Source organism: Pan paniscus, chromosome 9 (assembly GCF_029289425.2).
Source record: "Pan paniscus chromosome 9, NHGRI_mPanPan1-v2.0_pri, whole genome shotgun sequence".
Taxonomy (NCBI): Eukaryota; Metazoa; Chordata; class Mammalia; order Primates; family Hominidae; genus Pan; species Pan paniscus.
Window position 1 is genome coordinate 22,334,581 of NC_073258.2, and position 16,492 is coordinate 22,351,072.

The 16,492-nt window shown below is 45.8% G+C and overlaps 1 protein-coding gene across 13 annotated transcripts in view; it reads left to right on the top strand.

Moving 5' to 3' along the window:
- Positions 1–16,492, top strand: part of NAV2 (neuron navigator 2) — a 770,363-nt gene that overhangs the window by 685,194 nt on the left and 68,677 nt on the right. For 7 of the 13 annotated variants that reach the window (XR_008620161.2, XM_063608132.1, XM_003830461.6 and 4 more), the window contains 5 exons: positions 7,663–7,954; positions 8,650–9,352; positions 12,428–12,895; positions 13,536–13,601; positions 14,992–15,036. Coding sequence is in view for 12 of the 13 variants with exons in the window: in XM_063608132.1 (XP_063464202.1) it covers positions 7,663–7,954; positions 8,650–9,352; positions 12,428–12,895; positions 13,536–13,601; positions 14,992–15,036 (1,574 nt within the window). In the remaining variant the exon portion in view is untranslated. The remainder of the gene's footprint in view (positions 1–7,662; positions 7,955–8,649; positions 9,353–12,427; positions 12,896–13,535; positions 13,602–14,991; positions 15,037–16,492) is intronic. The other 6 variants (XM_063608133.1, XM_063608129.1, XM_057299122.2 and 3 more) reach the window with 2 other exon arrangements.

Here is a 16,492-nt window from a genome sequence, read left to right on the forward strand (position 1 = left end):
ACTTGATGAAATCACTCTTCCTCCCTGGACCTCGGTTTCATAATTTGTTTAAAAACAAACAACAGAAAAGGATGTTGGACTTTAGCAATTTTCAGCCCAGAGTGTGTGTCTCTTATTTGCCGCAGCAAGCCACTGCTATCCAGGGGCACATGTCTAATCCCTGTAGGAGGATGGGGTGGAAATAAAGATTGAGAACCCTGGACCGGAAGGCCAGGATGTCCTGACCTGTGGTTGAGAACTCTGTCTCTGGGTTACATTCCCCTGCTGACGTGTTTTATTTGGCCCACAGTGTTACCCTTCTTTTAAACTAGATTCCCTGTCAAATTTTTAGAATTACATTATTTCACATGAAAATGTCTTCCTGGTTGCTCTTGAGAAAAACAAAGATATTGCTTCCTTGAGCCTACATTCTCCATGTGGTGACAATCAACAGATGTCCCAGTATCCAACCCCTTAGACCTGCCACTCCTGCTCCAGGGTGCACAGCTGCTACCCTGCTGGCCAGCTGTACTCCTTAAATTACCTGCCTGACCCCAAGGCACTGGAGTTTTCCATTCCTACTTTAAGGCTTCAGATTTCATGTTTCAAATGTGGTGTAGTTTCATGTGGACACGTTCACTGACCCTCAGACCATTCCTTCATGATTGGCAAGGGATGGTTCTGAAAGGCCCATTTTACTAGTGGAAACTTAAAGTGCTGTCCTCACAGCTTGTCCCCAGTTTGGGACTGACCAGCACCAGAACTGGCCAGCTGTGGTGGCACTGGCGTCGCAGGCTGGAATCTTTTTCATGATTGATCCCCCCCATTTGCAGGCGCCACCCCTCCCCACCCCCCATCTTTGGCGAACCCTTGGAGAAATCTGTTTGGGACAAAGTCTCTCAGAGCAACCTTGCGGGGAGGCAGAACTAGCACTGCCCCGTCTTTCACTCCCTTCCATAACCTCTTCCTTTCTCAGCAGTGCTTTACTTCATACAGATAGGAGCTGATTTGGAAATCTATTTTCTTTTAAAGGTGTCTCTTCTTTGACAATAGGGCTAAAAAAAAAAAAAAAAGAAAAGGATGTATCAGAGTGTGGGAGTAATTCTGTCCCACAGAAATGGAAACGTTTACTGCCTGATGAAATACACTAGGTGTTGCCCCTGGGATTCCCAGTTACTTCTTGTATTCTTCATTTGAGCCAGACTTTCTGATTATTGTTCAGAAACCCAACCTAGTGACAGTGGGTGGTGGTAGTTGTTTTAAGAAACAAAAACTACCCATATGACTAGAAAGGGGGCCATGGGTAATGCTCTGTATGTTAATCTGAGCAGTGGTTATGTAAGTATGTTAATTTTCTAAAATGTATTCAAGCTATGTACTTAAGATTTGTGTACTTTACTGTACAAAAACCAAACAAACAAAACCTAACCCACACTTCACAAGCCGATCACTGTTTCATCAGTGATTAGACGCAAGTCAGAAGTGCCCAGCCAGGCTATGCTCCTGCCACCAATTTTCCTTTCCTTGTGAACACTAATTTTTTTTTCCTGAGGCTCATTGTATATTCAAGATAAGAACAACCAGACTGTCCTTAGATACTAAGGAAGGAACCAAGGAATTGCTCACCTGCATCTACATATTCAGGAGGCAGGCTATTAGAGGTACTGCAGAGAGAGAGAGAGAGAGATCCATGAGGTTTCCCTTTTTGACTTACAAGGTAGGAGAAGCTTGCTCCTGAGATGCAGGTGGAGCCAGTAAAACACTGTACTGGAAGAATGTCCTTGCCTTTGTTCCCTTCTTGCAAAGCTGGAATTGAAATCTCTGGTTCCACATTGATAAACACCTCGGATTTTTACATGATTTTCTAGCTGATACAGTCGCCCCAGCTCTTTAGACCAGCTCTTCGCTTTCATCTTGTAAATGTCACATCAGAAAAGGCTGCAGGATTCTGCACAAACATGCCTTTTGATCAAGATCAGAAGTTATTTTAAGGGATGTAAATGGTTTACTATTCATTGGGTAGGTTTTTTTTCCTATAAAACTACCTGAGTTTAAAAATGTTGAAATGAAAACTAAAAAAAAAGTAGGTCTTAAAGTAAACTAAATGCAGATTACACCAATAGTTACTAAGATTTCTAACGCAATGGTTTCTTTAAATGGATTTTTAGTGACATTCCTTTTGTTCCTGTCCAGGGAGCATCTCAAAATATTTGAATCAGCATAATTCACAGGCTCCCATCCTCCTCCCTCGTATCACGCTGAGGAATGCTAAGGGCCATTACTCCTGTCTGAGCGGCATCAGGCAATGGGAAGATGTGCGTTGTACCCTTCCCAAGAGCTGCGCCTTCTATGCTGTCACTCATTTGGGTTCCTGTCACATACTGGTTTACCCTGGAACGGGTGGGCAGCACACAGTCTGCCAGGCAAGGCATGGGGAGGCAGGGAGAAGTGGCTCAGCATGTCCATCAGGAAAGCAAATTGAGGACAGGTTGCCTGCCTAGGTTTTTGCTGTTTGAAAAGCCTCTGAGAAATAACTAAAGCATCTCAGGAACAGGGAAGTTATTGTCTGGAAAACCTAAGAAACAGCCTCGTGTAGCTGATTGAAAGAAGAGGAGACGGATCATTGGGAATGGAGATTCCTTTTGTCTGTGAGGGACTCCGCTATCATTGGGGACATTGAGGAGCAATGGAGAATGCCCCCCACAGAGCACAGGTGCCAGCTGTCCAGCATCAGCTCCTGTGCCCACTGTTTCCTCAGGGCCAGGCAGAGAATCCCCTTCTTGAGGCCCAAGAGCCTCTTGAGCAACTCCTCCAGGAGAGCTGGTGAGTCTGGTTGGCCAAGCAAATTGAGGTGTCAGGGAGTAGGTGTGGGCCTGGAAGCCAGATGATCTTGAGTTGTGCTCCTCACTCTATGACATCCTTGGATGAACTAAGCACTCTCTCCGAGCCCCTGCCTCCTCATCCATAACATGGCACTAATTAGATGCATCTTCAAGGGTGAGTGTGAAAGTAACAGGGAAATGCTTTATCAGCACATGCTTCCCTAGGTGCCTGAGACTGGATGGTTCCTCAGAAGTTACTTTCTTTCCTTCTTCCTTCCCTCCATTTCTCTTATCTCTCCCTCCCTTCCTCCCTCCTCTCCTTCCCTTCGTCCCTTCCCAGCCCCTGCCACCTGGGTTAACTGTTCCTCTGCCTCCAGCCTCCATTCATGGCGGTTAACTAAAGGTTGACTACGTTCTTAATATATTTTGTTTGTAGTCTCAAAGCAACTCATCTTACTTTGCAGTATTTTATTTTGAGGACAGATATTGGTGGCAAAGGGCTTTAACAAACACACGCAACTCCCTCACATATTCATCTGTACATTCAGTATTTTCTCTCAGTTCTGTGGAAGGCACCATCCCAGGTGCTGAGGAGCAAAGATGCACACATCAAGATTTCCTCTCATTTTCAATGCCTGTGAAATGTTTAATAACATATGCGGAGGAAAAAGATAATTCCATGTCAGTTTATTTTTTGCTACTCAGGGAAATAAAATTCTGAATTATGTGGCAAGGATTCCTGTCTTGTGTGGCCTTGAATGACCCTAGAGCTCTCTAGATGTTGGCATGGATGTAGGGATGGGGTTTGGCTGGGGGTGAGGAGGGGTGCCCCTTTCTGCTCACCCGCTGGGTAAGTTACTTTTCCTCTTCAGTCCTGTATTTTCCTGATGTGTAAAATGTGGATAATAACACAGCCTGAGAGGATAAGATGAGTTCAGGATGTATGTGGAGGGACACAGTGCCTGGCAGGATGACTGGCAGGCGATGATGTTGATGCAGATAATTATCTCCACGGTCACTGGGGCTTAAACTTGAGCCAGCTCAGCATCTAGATCCGCAAGGGATATGGCACAGGGAGGGAATATCCCTGCCTTCCAAAGGCCTGTGGCCCAGTGGCAGAAGAGACAAGTACCTGTTCTCCCATAATGCAAGACAAAGGCAGGATAAATGCTAAAGATGGACAACAGAGTGCTGGGGATTTTCAGAGGTAGGAAAGTTGGTAATGAATAGAACCACTGTTTATTGAGTCCCCCCACACTGAGTTCACTGAGTTCACCATCAATGCTGTAAGAGACCTATTTATCATCCATGTTTTATACATGAGTTAATAAGTTCAGATAAGTAGGGCAATGTCCTCCAAGGTCATGCACAGCAAATGAGTGGCAGCACCCAGCACTTGAACCCAGATCTGTCAGACCCAAAGCCCACACTCTTCCCCCACATCATGCTCCTCAGGCCTCACCTCTTGCTCTCAGAAGACTGGCCTCCCTTCTGAAGTCCCTTGTGCGTGGCTTCTTTCCTCACCTTCCCATGTGGATATCGAATGACTACATAGACTTCCAAGAACAGGCAGAAGAAAACCCTTCAGAAAGGAGGTACCATTGAGATGGAAACAACTGGCCAAGGCATGGAGGGGAAGGCAGGATAGAACTCTTTGTACGTCCCCATGTGGATGTCCTGTTGGCTGGTTCCGCTGTTGCGAGCTCCAGGAACAGAGAGGCTGGGACTTTCTCGTTTTTTAATCCCAAGGGGTGCCACCTTATAGTCCGGCATGTAGCTCATGAAGGATTCAGAGTAGAGCTGGGAAGGTGACCACCCTGGACCAAGCTAGGGAGATGTGATGGCTGGATGATTGTTCTTTCCAGAGAGAGAAAGTCAAGCCACATTCCCAGGCCAGGGGCATGTGCGCTGTCTCTGCCACTGATGGAAATGGAGTTGTATGGGTCCCACCCAGAGGCTAAGCTAGAGCTGCTCTAGAACTGGGGTTGGGGAGCCTGCCAGTATGGAAGGAGAATCTGCTGGGTATAGCTATTAGGTGCTACTGAGTATGCACAAATGTATCATATACCTCGACTTAGCCTTAGGGAGGGCAGTGTGGCATGGTGGTTAAAATGTGGGCTCTGCAGTTAGACTCCCTGAATTCCCTGCATCTCTACTTCCTCACTATGTGATCTTGGGAAATTTTCTTTTCACTGTGTGCCTCAGTTTTGTCATGTAAAATTGAGACTATTAACTGTAATTTCCTCATAGGTTTTTGATAAGGATTAAATTTAATGATACATATCAAACACTTTAGCTTAGTGCCTGGGACGTAGTAAGTACTCAATAAATTGTAGTTGTTATGCTACTAGTATTAGCACCATTACAGTTTGATTGGGGGGAAATAAGTATAGGAACATTAAAAGAATAAATAATGCAGTAACCCAGGATGTGGCATGTGCTAAATTTTCAGTACCTCTTAGAGCATATTAGAATATGTTAAAATGTACTTGAATGTAAGCTCCATGAGGTTAATGATTTATACTTGTTCATTGCAGTATTCCTAGTGCGAATAAGCTTTCCTGGCACGTAGTGGCACCCAATAAATATTTGTGAAGTGAATGTTCCAAAGCCAAGTTATTTTCTGCCTCAGGACCTTTATACATGTGGTTCCCTCTCCCTGGTATGCTCTGCCCCAAACTCTTCTTTTACTAAGTAAGTTTCTTTTCTTTCTTTAGGGTACTTCTTTTTGAACTGATCACTGTCGCCTACCCACCTCATTGTCATCTAAATTAGGTCAATGTCTATATTTATTTCTCAGACTTTTTGTCTTTTTCCTTATAATAGTCTTCGTAGTCTACAATTACACCCTTGTTTGTGTTTATTTATTCTATCTCTGCCTGTTTCACTGGATCGTAAGCTCCACCATGGGTGGGAAATCAGTCTTATCCCCAGATTCTCTGACCCTCCGTGGTGCCTGGCAGACAGCAAGCATGGAGTAAATTCTGGTTGGATGAATGTACTGGAAGTGTTTAGAGGAAGGAAACTGACCTGAGGTAGTTGGGACAAAGAATGGGCAACTTTAGTTTCTGTAAGATTGAGATAAAGATAACAGTACTTGAGTACTTGTGTACTTACCCTTTCTGATTAAATAGAGGCTGAGATCGGATAAGATAATTTTGCTAATGTCTGTTGTGGCCTGAAAAGCGTGTGTTCCTTGGCTCCTTCCTAGGCTCATTCATTCGCTCATCAAGCTTTGAGTGAGCTCCTGCCCCGTGCCCACATGTAGGAGCTCCCCTCTCTCTGTCCCTTGCCACAGCTGAATGATGAGCTTCTCATAGCCAGGCAGTGTGTGTTTGTCCTCCTCATATCTCTAGTGACTAATACTTAGCTGGAAAAAAACAAATGAAAGAACTCATAAGGTGTCTGTAATGGATGAGTGGAATTCATAAGGGGAGAAGGGGTTGGGGTGGTGTTGGGGAGGCGATTGAACTTGGGCTGCCTATCTGTTTTTTAGCTTTTATCCCATTCAGCCATTGTATTCCATGGAGGAAGGCATTTCTTCCACTCTTGGATGACAGGCGTTAGGCAGATTCTTGCCAGGTGTTCATTTTAATTTCCTATCTTGCCTACTCTCGGTAGTTAAGCATTGCAAATATGGGACTGGTATCTTAGTATACCCACCCTGAAAGCGCTCCTGACCTCCCTTCCCCTTTTACTGTGCTGCTTCTCACTACTGACATCCTCCAACTGGCCTCAAACCCCAGGAGGCCTCCAAAGCATTCTGGTCAGCTTTATGCCTTTTAGCTGCAGGAGATCATTAACGTCACACTTCTGTCCCCTTCTGGGTTTTATGGCCAGCAGGTCAGGGCTCTTCCAAAGAAAGCTGGCTAATTATATCCCTTGTCAGAACAAAATCCCACAAGGGGAGCAAAGCAGTGGCATATAAATAATGCTGGGGTCGGAGCAGGCATCATTGGCTCTCCACATTTGGGGGAAGTAGCATTTGAGGATGTGCTTCCCCTCAGCTCCTGGCTCTCCCTGATTTGAGTAGAACCAGCAGCCACCCTTGCTCACTTGCTCCCTTGCTTGGTGTGTTAGATCCAAAGATCTCTCTGCGGTGCAGTGATGGGAAGAAGGCAGAACAAAGGGAAACGGGCCAGGAGACTGGATGCTGGTTAGAGATCAGCCGCCAGAGTTGGAGGAGGCTTGTTCAAGTGGCAGAAAATAGGTGGTGGCTGAATTCCCACTGCATCTCCATCTGCTCTGCCCCTTCCCCTCGCTAGGGCTCTTTCCTTCTTTTTTCCTGGGCCCCTTTTCCTCTCTTCCCTTACTCCTTTCTTTTGCTTTTCTTTTCTTCTTTTTTGAGACAGTCTCGCTCTGTCATCCAGGCTAGAGTACAGTGGTGCGGTCACGGCTTACTGCAGCCTCCACCTCCCCGGGGTGATCCTCTCACCTCAACCACCCGAGTGGGTAGAACTATAGGCGTGTGCCACCACACTCAGCTAATTTTTCTATTTTTTTGTAGAGATGGGGTTTTGCCATGATGCCCAGGCTGGTCTTAAACTTGTGGGATCAAGTGATCCTCCCGCCTCAACCTCCTAAAATATTAGGATTATAGGCGTGAGCCACTGTGCCCAGCCATCTCGTTCCATTCCATTCCAGGGATACATTGATATTATTTACTTTTTTATTTTTTTTCCAAAAAAAAAAAAATCAGTCTTTCTAACAAGATAACCAGAGTACAAAAGTCCAAACATCTTTAAAGTAATGATTATTTTTCCCTTAACTACTCCAGTGTTTTGGCATTTTTGCCTTTGGAGTGAGGGGCTTCCCAGCCTGGGATTGGGGAAGGACTAATTCAGAGAGTCTCTGTCCGTAGACTGATGCTGAGAAGCACTCACAGGTGGAGAGGAATTCCCTGTGGTCTGGTGATGATGTCAAGAAATCAGACGGAGGCTCAGACAGCGGCATAAAAATGGAGCCAGGTTCCAAGTGGAGGCGGAATCCTTCTGATGTGTCTGACGAGTCCGACAAAAGCACGTCGGGCAAGAAGAATCCTGTCATCTCCCAGACAGGCTCATGGCGGCGAGGCATGACAGCTCAGGTGGGCATCACCATGCCAAGGACGAAGCCTTCAGCCCCGGCAGGTGCACTGAAGACCCCAGGAACTGGTAAGAGGCCGGGGCTGTCTTGGCCCTACAGTTGACATTTTGAAAACCAAAGCCATAGTTAACTCTAGCAAGGATGTGACATTATATATTTTGTCTCAGGATTTATACTCTGCTAACAACGAGCTTCCATAAACTTTCACATCCCTACCTTTTTCTAAGTGGAAATAAGTAAGCATGGGAGCCTCTTAAGCTCTGAAGATGGTTCGGCTGCTGAGACATACTGAATTGGTTTAACTAGACACTGGGTGAGTTAATGCAGCCAGTTCAGGCTATTCAACAGCATGGGTTTATGAGCTGTGGGTGTGTGGTGAGTTGATGTTGTCCCTGACTTAGGGGATATTTATAAACAAGGGCAGAGGTATCCCCTGGACATGTTAGGGACAGCCCTTTAATGGACAGAGGGTGAAAGATCAGGAAAGGCAGGGGGTTCTTTCCCCCCAGACATATCAGTGATTGGCTGGCTTTGCTTTATCCTGGGTAAATTTAGACTGCTTTGCAAATGAGTAAAATTATTGACATTTCCTAAAAGGCTCACGGTACATTAGTAGACTATATTATTTTTATAAAAAGCTCTTTCCTCTGCCTCCCCAAGGGAAAAGTGAACCAGCTCTTCAGAGGAGGAGAGCATCTTAAACAGACGAGATGGATGAGCTGGCTCTTGGCTTGCAGGCTAATCTTGCTGATCTCTCTCTTAGGAAAAACAGACGACGCAAAGGTGTCTGAGAAAGGAAGGCTTTCTCCTAAAGCCTCCCAGGTGAAGCGCTCCCCATCAGATGCAGGCCGGAGCAGTGGTGACGAATCCAAAAAGCCCCTCCCCAGCAGCTCGAGGACACCCACTGCCAATGCCAACAGCTTTGGGTTCAAGAAGCAGAGTGGTTCCGCCGCCGGCCTGGCCATGATCACAGCCAGCGGGGTGACTGTCACCAGCAGGTCAGCCACACTGGGCAAAATCCCAAAGTCATCTGCACTCGTCAGTCGGTCTGCTGGTCGGAAGTCAAGCATGGATGGGGCTCAGAATCAGGATGACGGGTATCTAGCCCTAAGCTCCCGGACAAACCTTCAGTACCGGAGTTTGCCGAGGCCCAGTAAGTCCAACAGCCGGAACGGGGCTGGGAACAGGTCTAGCACCAGCAGCATAGATTCCAACATTAGCAGCAAGTCCGCAGGCCTGCCAGTGCCCAAACTGAGGGAGCCTTCCAAAACAGCCCTAGGCAGCTCTCTACCAGGTCTGGTCAACCAAACAGATAAGGAGAAAGGCATCTCATCAGACAACGAGAGTGTGGCTTCCTGTAACTCGGTGAAAGTGAATCCGGCAGCCCAGCCTGTGTCCAGTCCGGCTCAGACCAGTCTCCAGCCTGGAGCCAAGTACCCAGATGTGGCCTCTCCCACACTCCGCAGGTAAGTGAGTACATAAATGGTGCAGAGCAGAACCAGAATACAGGGAATGGATTTAGTAATTTCCTGTTTCTTAGTTGAAGCACCCTCTGTTTTTCTCCACTTTAGTCCTCCAGTAAAGCTGTTTTGTCAGATCATGCCGGCAGTTTTGCAGTTGACTATTTTCCCATGTTGGGATGAAAAACTTAGGCCTCTGGAATCAATCATCTTGGAATCAAATCTTAGGTCCATTTTAATTAGCTGCCATATAACCTTTTTTAACAATTCTGCCTTAGTTTCCTTACCTGTAAAATGGGGATGAAGATACTTTTTTGTCAGGGTTTTTGTAAAGATACGTCTTTGTAGCTGTGTCTGGTCGTAGTATGCACTCAATAGAAGTTAGCTACTGCTGGGCACCGTGGCTCACGCCTGTAATCCCAGCACTTTGGGAGGCCAAGGCGGGCAGATCATGAGGTCAGGAGTTCGAGACCAGCCTGGCCAATATGGTGAAACCCCGTCTCTACTAAAAATACAAAAAAATTAGCCTGGCATGGTGGTGTGCACCTGTAGTCCCAGCTACTCAGGAAGCTGAGGCAGAAGAATCACTTGAACCCAGGAGGCGGAGGTTGCAGTGAGCCAAGATCACACCACTGCACTCCAGCCTGGGCAACAGAGCGAGACTCCATCTCAAAAAAAAAAAAAAAGAAGTTAGCTACCATCCAATCCAGAATGAGGTCTTGATACACCCTTGGACCTGGGTGGGTAGCTCAGGGGAGCAGATACATTTTTTTCTTGTGTTAATAATTCTTCAGCTGAGCTTCCTCATTATGGCAGGCAGTGATCTTGACCAGCTCCTTCCTTTACTCAAAAAGCCCAGTGTCCCCACATATACTTTTACGCTACTCCAGAATTCCAAGTCATTCTGAAATTTTAACTTCCCCCTCCCCATCACACACACACACACACACACACACACACACACATACATACACACAAACCTCTTAAAGAAGAAATATTTCTGAAAAAGAGAAATTGATTTCCTGTTACCTTAAATAGACATCATTTCCCCACATTTTCACACTGGGTGGAAGCTCTAGATATAAACAAATTATTCACTTGTTTAAAGTTTCTTTTAAATTTATTCAACTTTTGCCTGTTCATATTATCTTATTATAATATCCACTGGACCATTCTCAAACTGCAACTGCTAGGTTACAGTTCATCCTACTTTCCCAGGAAATTTCTTATCATAAGAAAGAATAAGTCCCAAGAAAAGAAAATCAAGCAGTGAGAAAATAAAAATTATATGCACACGTACATATTTGGGGATGAACAGGAATGTTTGAAAAGACTTCAGAAGAAGCATTCCACATGAAAGGTATAATGAAGCAGTTCACTGTTCTTTGTCCAGACTTGATTATTAGAATTTCAGTAACGATTTTTTTTTCCAGGGGTAAGTCTGTTGTGCTGCTCTTTGTTGTTTTAACAGATTGCCTTGTAAATGAAAATGTTCTCTGTTTCTTGCCTCAAGTATTATATGTAATATTCACTCTTTGGTATTATAGATTTCCTTTACTAACTACAAAGGCATTTTATTAGACCCTTAGGCTAGTGTAATGGAATGCTTGAAAATGCATGCAGCTCCTACGGCTCTACATTGAACACCTTTTAGCCAATTCCTGGTAAATTACATTTCTTCCTAAATCGTTAAGGTATTCTCAGTTCTCTTGATGTGTATTAGTATGGTGAAGAAAAATCTTTGGTGAATTTGATAGATAACTCTCTTCAAATGATTTCAAGGACTAACAGACCAAAGATTAGACTTTTGTATGTAGTCATGCATAGCAGAATGAGGAGCAATATGCAAAAGTCAGAAAAAAAAGTGGATGAGATTTGGGTTTCCTAATAATTGGAAGTGCTTGGCAATGGAACAAGTTACCCTTTGAAGTAATGAGGTCCCTGTCATCACTGGAAGTATGTAAGCATTCTAAAGCCAAGATTCTACATTAGGATATTTCATTCCCTGGTTGTCACCAGGCACAAAGTGTTTCCCTTCTGCCACCACACACTGTAGTAAGGATTGATTGATTGATTGTCTTTACAATACTTGAGATTTATAGGACAGTCTAGAGAGGGCAGAGATCAAACTGTCACCACTTTTAGCACCCAAGGCAACCTGCATGTCAGAAATACATAGTAGTTTTGTCACTTGTGAGATACTTACTCAACACAGGTTTCAGTGAGTGTAATAGAGCCTTTGCATTACTAGAATGTGGACAATTCTCTGACTTAAAGATAATTTCAACATTCTACCAGAGAGCTCTCTGCCAGTGGAAGAGGGGGCATTTATGTCATTCCTTGTAGTCTGATGGCACATTTTTGGCCACGAGCAGGGGAGATGACATAGAATGGCATTTCTGTGTGTCTGTCACAGAGACACAGTTCCCACCCAGTGTGTCTGGTCTAATGTCTTGTGAACCAAGCAAGATTTCCATGTATGTCACTGGATAAGTAAGCTCTCTGGCTTCAAAAGATACATCTTTCCAGTTGCGTTTTCTATTGTGGATAAATCTCTGAAGATACTTTTCCTAGGCCCCCTCCAGATCTAAATTCATGCTCTTGATTCTATGTATTGTGCTCAGAGGTCAAGAAACCAAATCCCTTAGAGTTGAGCTGTCATAAACTGTGTGCCTGCTTTATGCCTGGGGCCGCAGAGACAGAGATGATGAAGACAACCATCTTCCTGGGCCAGGGCAGTTTTCTAGTTAGTCTATCTATTGAAAGAAAGGGAAGCAAGATCTTGGCCCAGTGTCATGTGAATAGGCCTGTAGAAAATTATTACTCATGGCTCTTTGGCTCAGATGGAGTCAGAGTCTCAGCTGCAGCTTAGAACTTGAAGACGGCAGCCTGTGATGCACTAGTGTCTAGGCCCACTTTTTGGCTGACCTTTCCCTGAAGTACCGTTAGCCATTTCAGTAGGAATGGCTGTGCTTCCTTCCCCAGGAATTCTCACCAACTCCTCTGCCCTACCCTTCTTTAACAGTCCGGTGCCCCTTGGCACTGGGTGTTCAACCTACACAACCCTTTGTCTCTTCACAGACTCTTTGGTGGGAAGCCTACCAAGCAAGTGCCCATCGCCACAGCTGAAAACATGAAAAATTCGGTGGTCATCTCCAATCCTCATGCCACCATGACTCAGCAAGGTAACCTAGACTCCCCGTCAGGCAGTGGCGTCCTGAGCAGTGGGAGCAGCAGTCCTCTCTACAGCAAGAATGTGGACCTCAACCAGTCTCCGCTAGCCTCCAGCCCCAGCTCAGCCCACTCGGCCCCTTCCAACAGCCTCACCTGGGGCACCAACGCCAGCAGCTCCTCCGCAGTTAGCAAGGATGGCCTGGGCTTTCAGTCTATCAGCAGCCTCCACACCAGCTGTGAGTCCATCGACATCTCCCTCAGCAGTGGAGGGGTCCCCAGCCACAATTCTTCCACTGGCCTCATCGCCTCCTCCAAGGACGACTCCTTGACTCCCTTTGTCAGAACTAACAGTGTGAAGACCACACTGTCAGAAAGGTTGGTGCTGTGCCTCTGGCTGCCTTTCTCAGAAAGACACCCTTCCAAAAATAAAAAGATTAGCTTAGGAATCCCAAATGTCGAATAGCCTTTGCCTGTAAGATTTCTCTGTTTCTAATTACTGCTGTCTTTCATGGGGAAACCACTTCAGGATGGAATCAAGCTTGGCTCTGCTCCCTGTTATCTTTTCCTCTGTGGTTATTTTTGGTGCTTGGAGCTGCTCAGTCTCTCGGGGGCAGATTTATGCTACCATTTGAAATGGCATTCAGCTTTTGAAATCCTTCAGTTTTATCCTGTTTGTTCATCAACAGCTTCTTTTCCCTCCCCTTGTAATTGTGCAAGCAGAGCAGGTGACTGGGTGCAGACATGGAGTGTTTAGTAGGATGCTCTTTAGACAGCTGGGTAGGTTTGTTGTCATCGTGGCAAACACCCTCCTCCTGGACTGATAGGAAATCAAGAAATTAAAAGTGTTCTCGGAGCCCTGGATTTCTCTGCAGCAGGGATAAATGTGTCCAGTTTCTGCATATAGGGAAGAAAGCGAGGATCAGCATGGGGAATGAAAAAAATGTATATAACAACACCACTCCTTTCTTCCAAGCTAATGTTCCTTCTCTTGTTTTCTACCTGCCTGGACTTCTAGCCCTCTCTCTTCCCCTGCTGCTAGCCCTAAGTTCTGCAGAAGTACTCTGCCCAGGAAACAGGACAGGTAATGACATTGCAGGCCGGGGACCAACCGAGCCTCTAGGTTCTTCTGCCCATTCGTTGTCAAGCCAGATGTCTTGTGCGAGGCTGTTGGCCTAAGCCACCTGCTTGTGTTTGTGGCTCTAGTGTACTCTGTGACACATGGACATGCCAGTGAGAGTCTGTTCCTCTGTCTGCTAAAGCCCAGGGAGAGGTGGAGTTGGGCTGGCCTCTTCATTCCCATTTTGGGAAGGCGACCTCAAACCCTGCCACTTGATCTGGGGCAGCGGAAGCTCTCGCTTGCATCTCTTGTGGCCTCCTGTGGCATGTTCCTGCTTTTCAGCTTCCTTCCCATTCCTTTTGCCACCCCCAACCCCAAGCCCAGAAATGACCTGCCACCCACTGTGTAGCTTGGCCCTCACCTTTGTCTACCCCTCCCCATGCAGCTGCCTCTTCTCCCTTTCAAAATCCTTTGCTGAAGTTTGGCTCATTATGTCTTGCAGACTGTTGTGTTCTGTGTGCCCATTTCCTGCGATGATAATGAAAAAGAATGTGTAGAGTATTAAGACTTTACGAATGTACACACTTGTGTTTGCCCCTAGCTGTAGGTGGGCCTCAGAGATGGATACTGACCTTAATTTTGTGGGGGAGTGATGACTTGGCCAAACATAACAAACAGATGTTGTCCCCTGCCAGAAAAAAAAAAAAAAAACAAAACTCTTCACCCCATCAACAGTGAAAACTTTGTTTTTGTCAGCTCACAAACCAAGCCTTTAAACCGTTGGTCTTTAGAAATCCAGGGGCTTTGACTTTATCAGCCAGCAAGTTGTAACATGCCCCACCCAGGACTCAGCTCCTAGCTATGCCTGGGCCGCAGAAATTGAGAGGGACCTGGAATTCACTTCGTTACAGATGAATTCCAAATATGCAGACTGCTGGCCTCTTGAAACCTCCAACAAGTCCGTTCTCCCATTTGAAGTCATTGCCAGTGGCATTTAGGGGGTGGGTCAGAGTTAGGGGTGCAGGGAAGTGGGCATCCCTCTCTCTGAGAAGCCGTGTTGGTGCAGAGAGTGCCCCTGGGCAGTAGAAGGCACAGGACCTCTGCTTTGAGGTGGAGCAACCCCTGAATTTTGCTTTGAATCTGTGGAAAACGAGGAACAATTGGGGTTAAGGGACTCAGGCCTCCTGGTGACCTGGGGTAAAGTATGCGCTGGTGTCAGCTCAGGCTGAGGATTGGGTTTCTTTTGTTTTCCACGGATGTGGATGTGTTGCATTGCATGCCTAGCTGGATAAGGCACTTCCTGGTGATGTGCACCTCTTTCTCCAGGGCCCTTCAGCCCCCTCCCTAGCTTTCCCTCTTTCTGCCTTCTGTGTGCTGCTCTGAAGTTCTTATTTTTGTTTTAACTTTCCTACAGTGACCCGCACCTTGATAGGAACACTTTGCCTAAGAAAGGACTCAGGTATCTGTGTTTCCTCCTTGCATCTGTGCCATCTGTTGTGGCTTTGGAGCTTGGCTGTGTGACTCCTTCATGGCTGGTGGGGGTTTGGGCTGGGCTGGGGTCCCCGCTTTGACCACCACAGCAGGACCTTTTGGATGACGGCTCCCCTTGCACCCTCTCGTTCTCACTCTCCATTTGTCAGCTTATTTGCTTGAGCAGGGGCTGTGCTTTTTCAGGCTTAATGTGGTAAAACCATCTCATGAAAAACATCCCTGGGCAAGCCCAAGGAGCAGTCATTGCTGCTTCTGGGGCCAATGGGTTTAATTTCTGAGCACTTCACCATGACCATTCTGTTCACATGGCTGTCTTCCAAGAGAAAGGACATGACTTATAGCATACTGATTTGTAAGCTAGGACAAGAGCACAGGAGGCAAGGAATATTTTCCCCCAATTTGAAAATATTTAACTTTTCTCCCCATAAAAAATTGCTAGACAGATACTTTGCCCTTGTCTAAATATTCTAATGGAAAATTGGTCCACTTTCATTGCCCAACAAGACATGGGTGTGATCATTTTTTGGTGGATAATAAAGAAAAGACTCCCAGGAAGGACTGTCCTTCCATTCCTGGTAAGTGGTGGCTCAGGTTCATTTTTGGTGCTAGTCCTGGCAAAACAAGATGCTATAAGTCACCATTGCTCACACCATCTATATCACTTTGCCAATCAGAGAAAATTCAGTTTGCTAATGCCTCCCCTGTGATCTTGCTGTCTTATGGTTGCAGCCGTCATTTCTTCTGCTTTCTAAACACCACATGCCCTGTAGCATCAGCTTCACCCTGCACTAAGCATTAAGTGCTTTCGCATAAAATGGGACTTGGAATGAAATGTTTCATTGCTGTCATGTATGTCTGTAGTTAATAACCTGCAGCTCTTAAGACTGAGAGCATTTTGAACAGTAATGTGAGGTAGGTATCAATGCTTCCTTTCAATGGGATCCTCTGAGTAAAGCCAGTTCTAAGAATCTAAGAAGGAAAGTATTAAAATCTCCCAACAGTCATCCTGCAGGAAGTTGTTGAGCAGTGTGGCCTTAGAGGGGGCCTTGGCAAGGCCTTTTGTACTTACCAGTTTCAATCATGCCTATGAGCTGCTTGTCAGCAACCATGCCAGATGCTTAAATCATGGCCACTCTCACTGTGAGTTTGACTTTGATGCCCCACTGGTGCCCTGAGAGAAAGCTAACTTCTAAATGTTAACATTGTGAAATGGTGCGTATACTTCTGTAGCAGATCTAGCCTATCAAAATTATGTAGCTCTGGTTTTTTAAAAATTCAGAATAGAGATACGTGACAGGCTATTTTCAGGCAATTGATGTGTCCTGGAAAGTTGCATATCTGTCAGATATAGTAAAAACATTAAGGAGAAAACATTTCTGTGCTCCCTCTCACTCTGATTCTTCCTGTGTAGCTCACCCACTCCA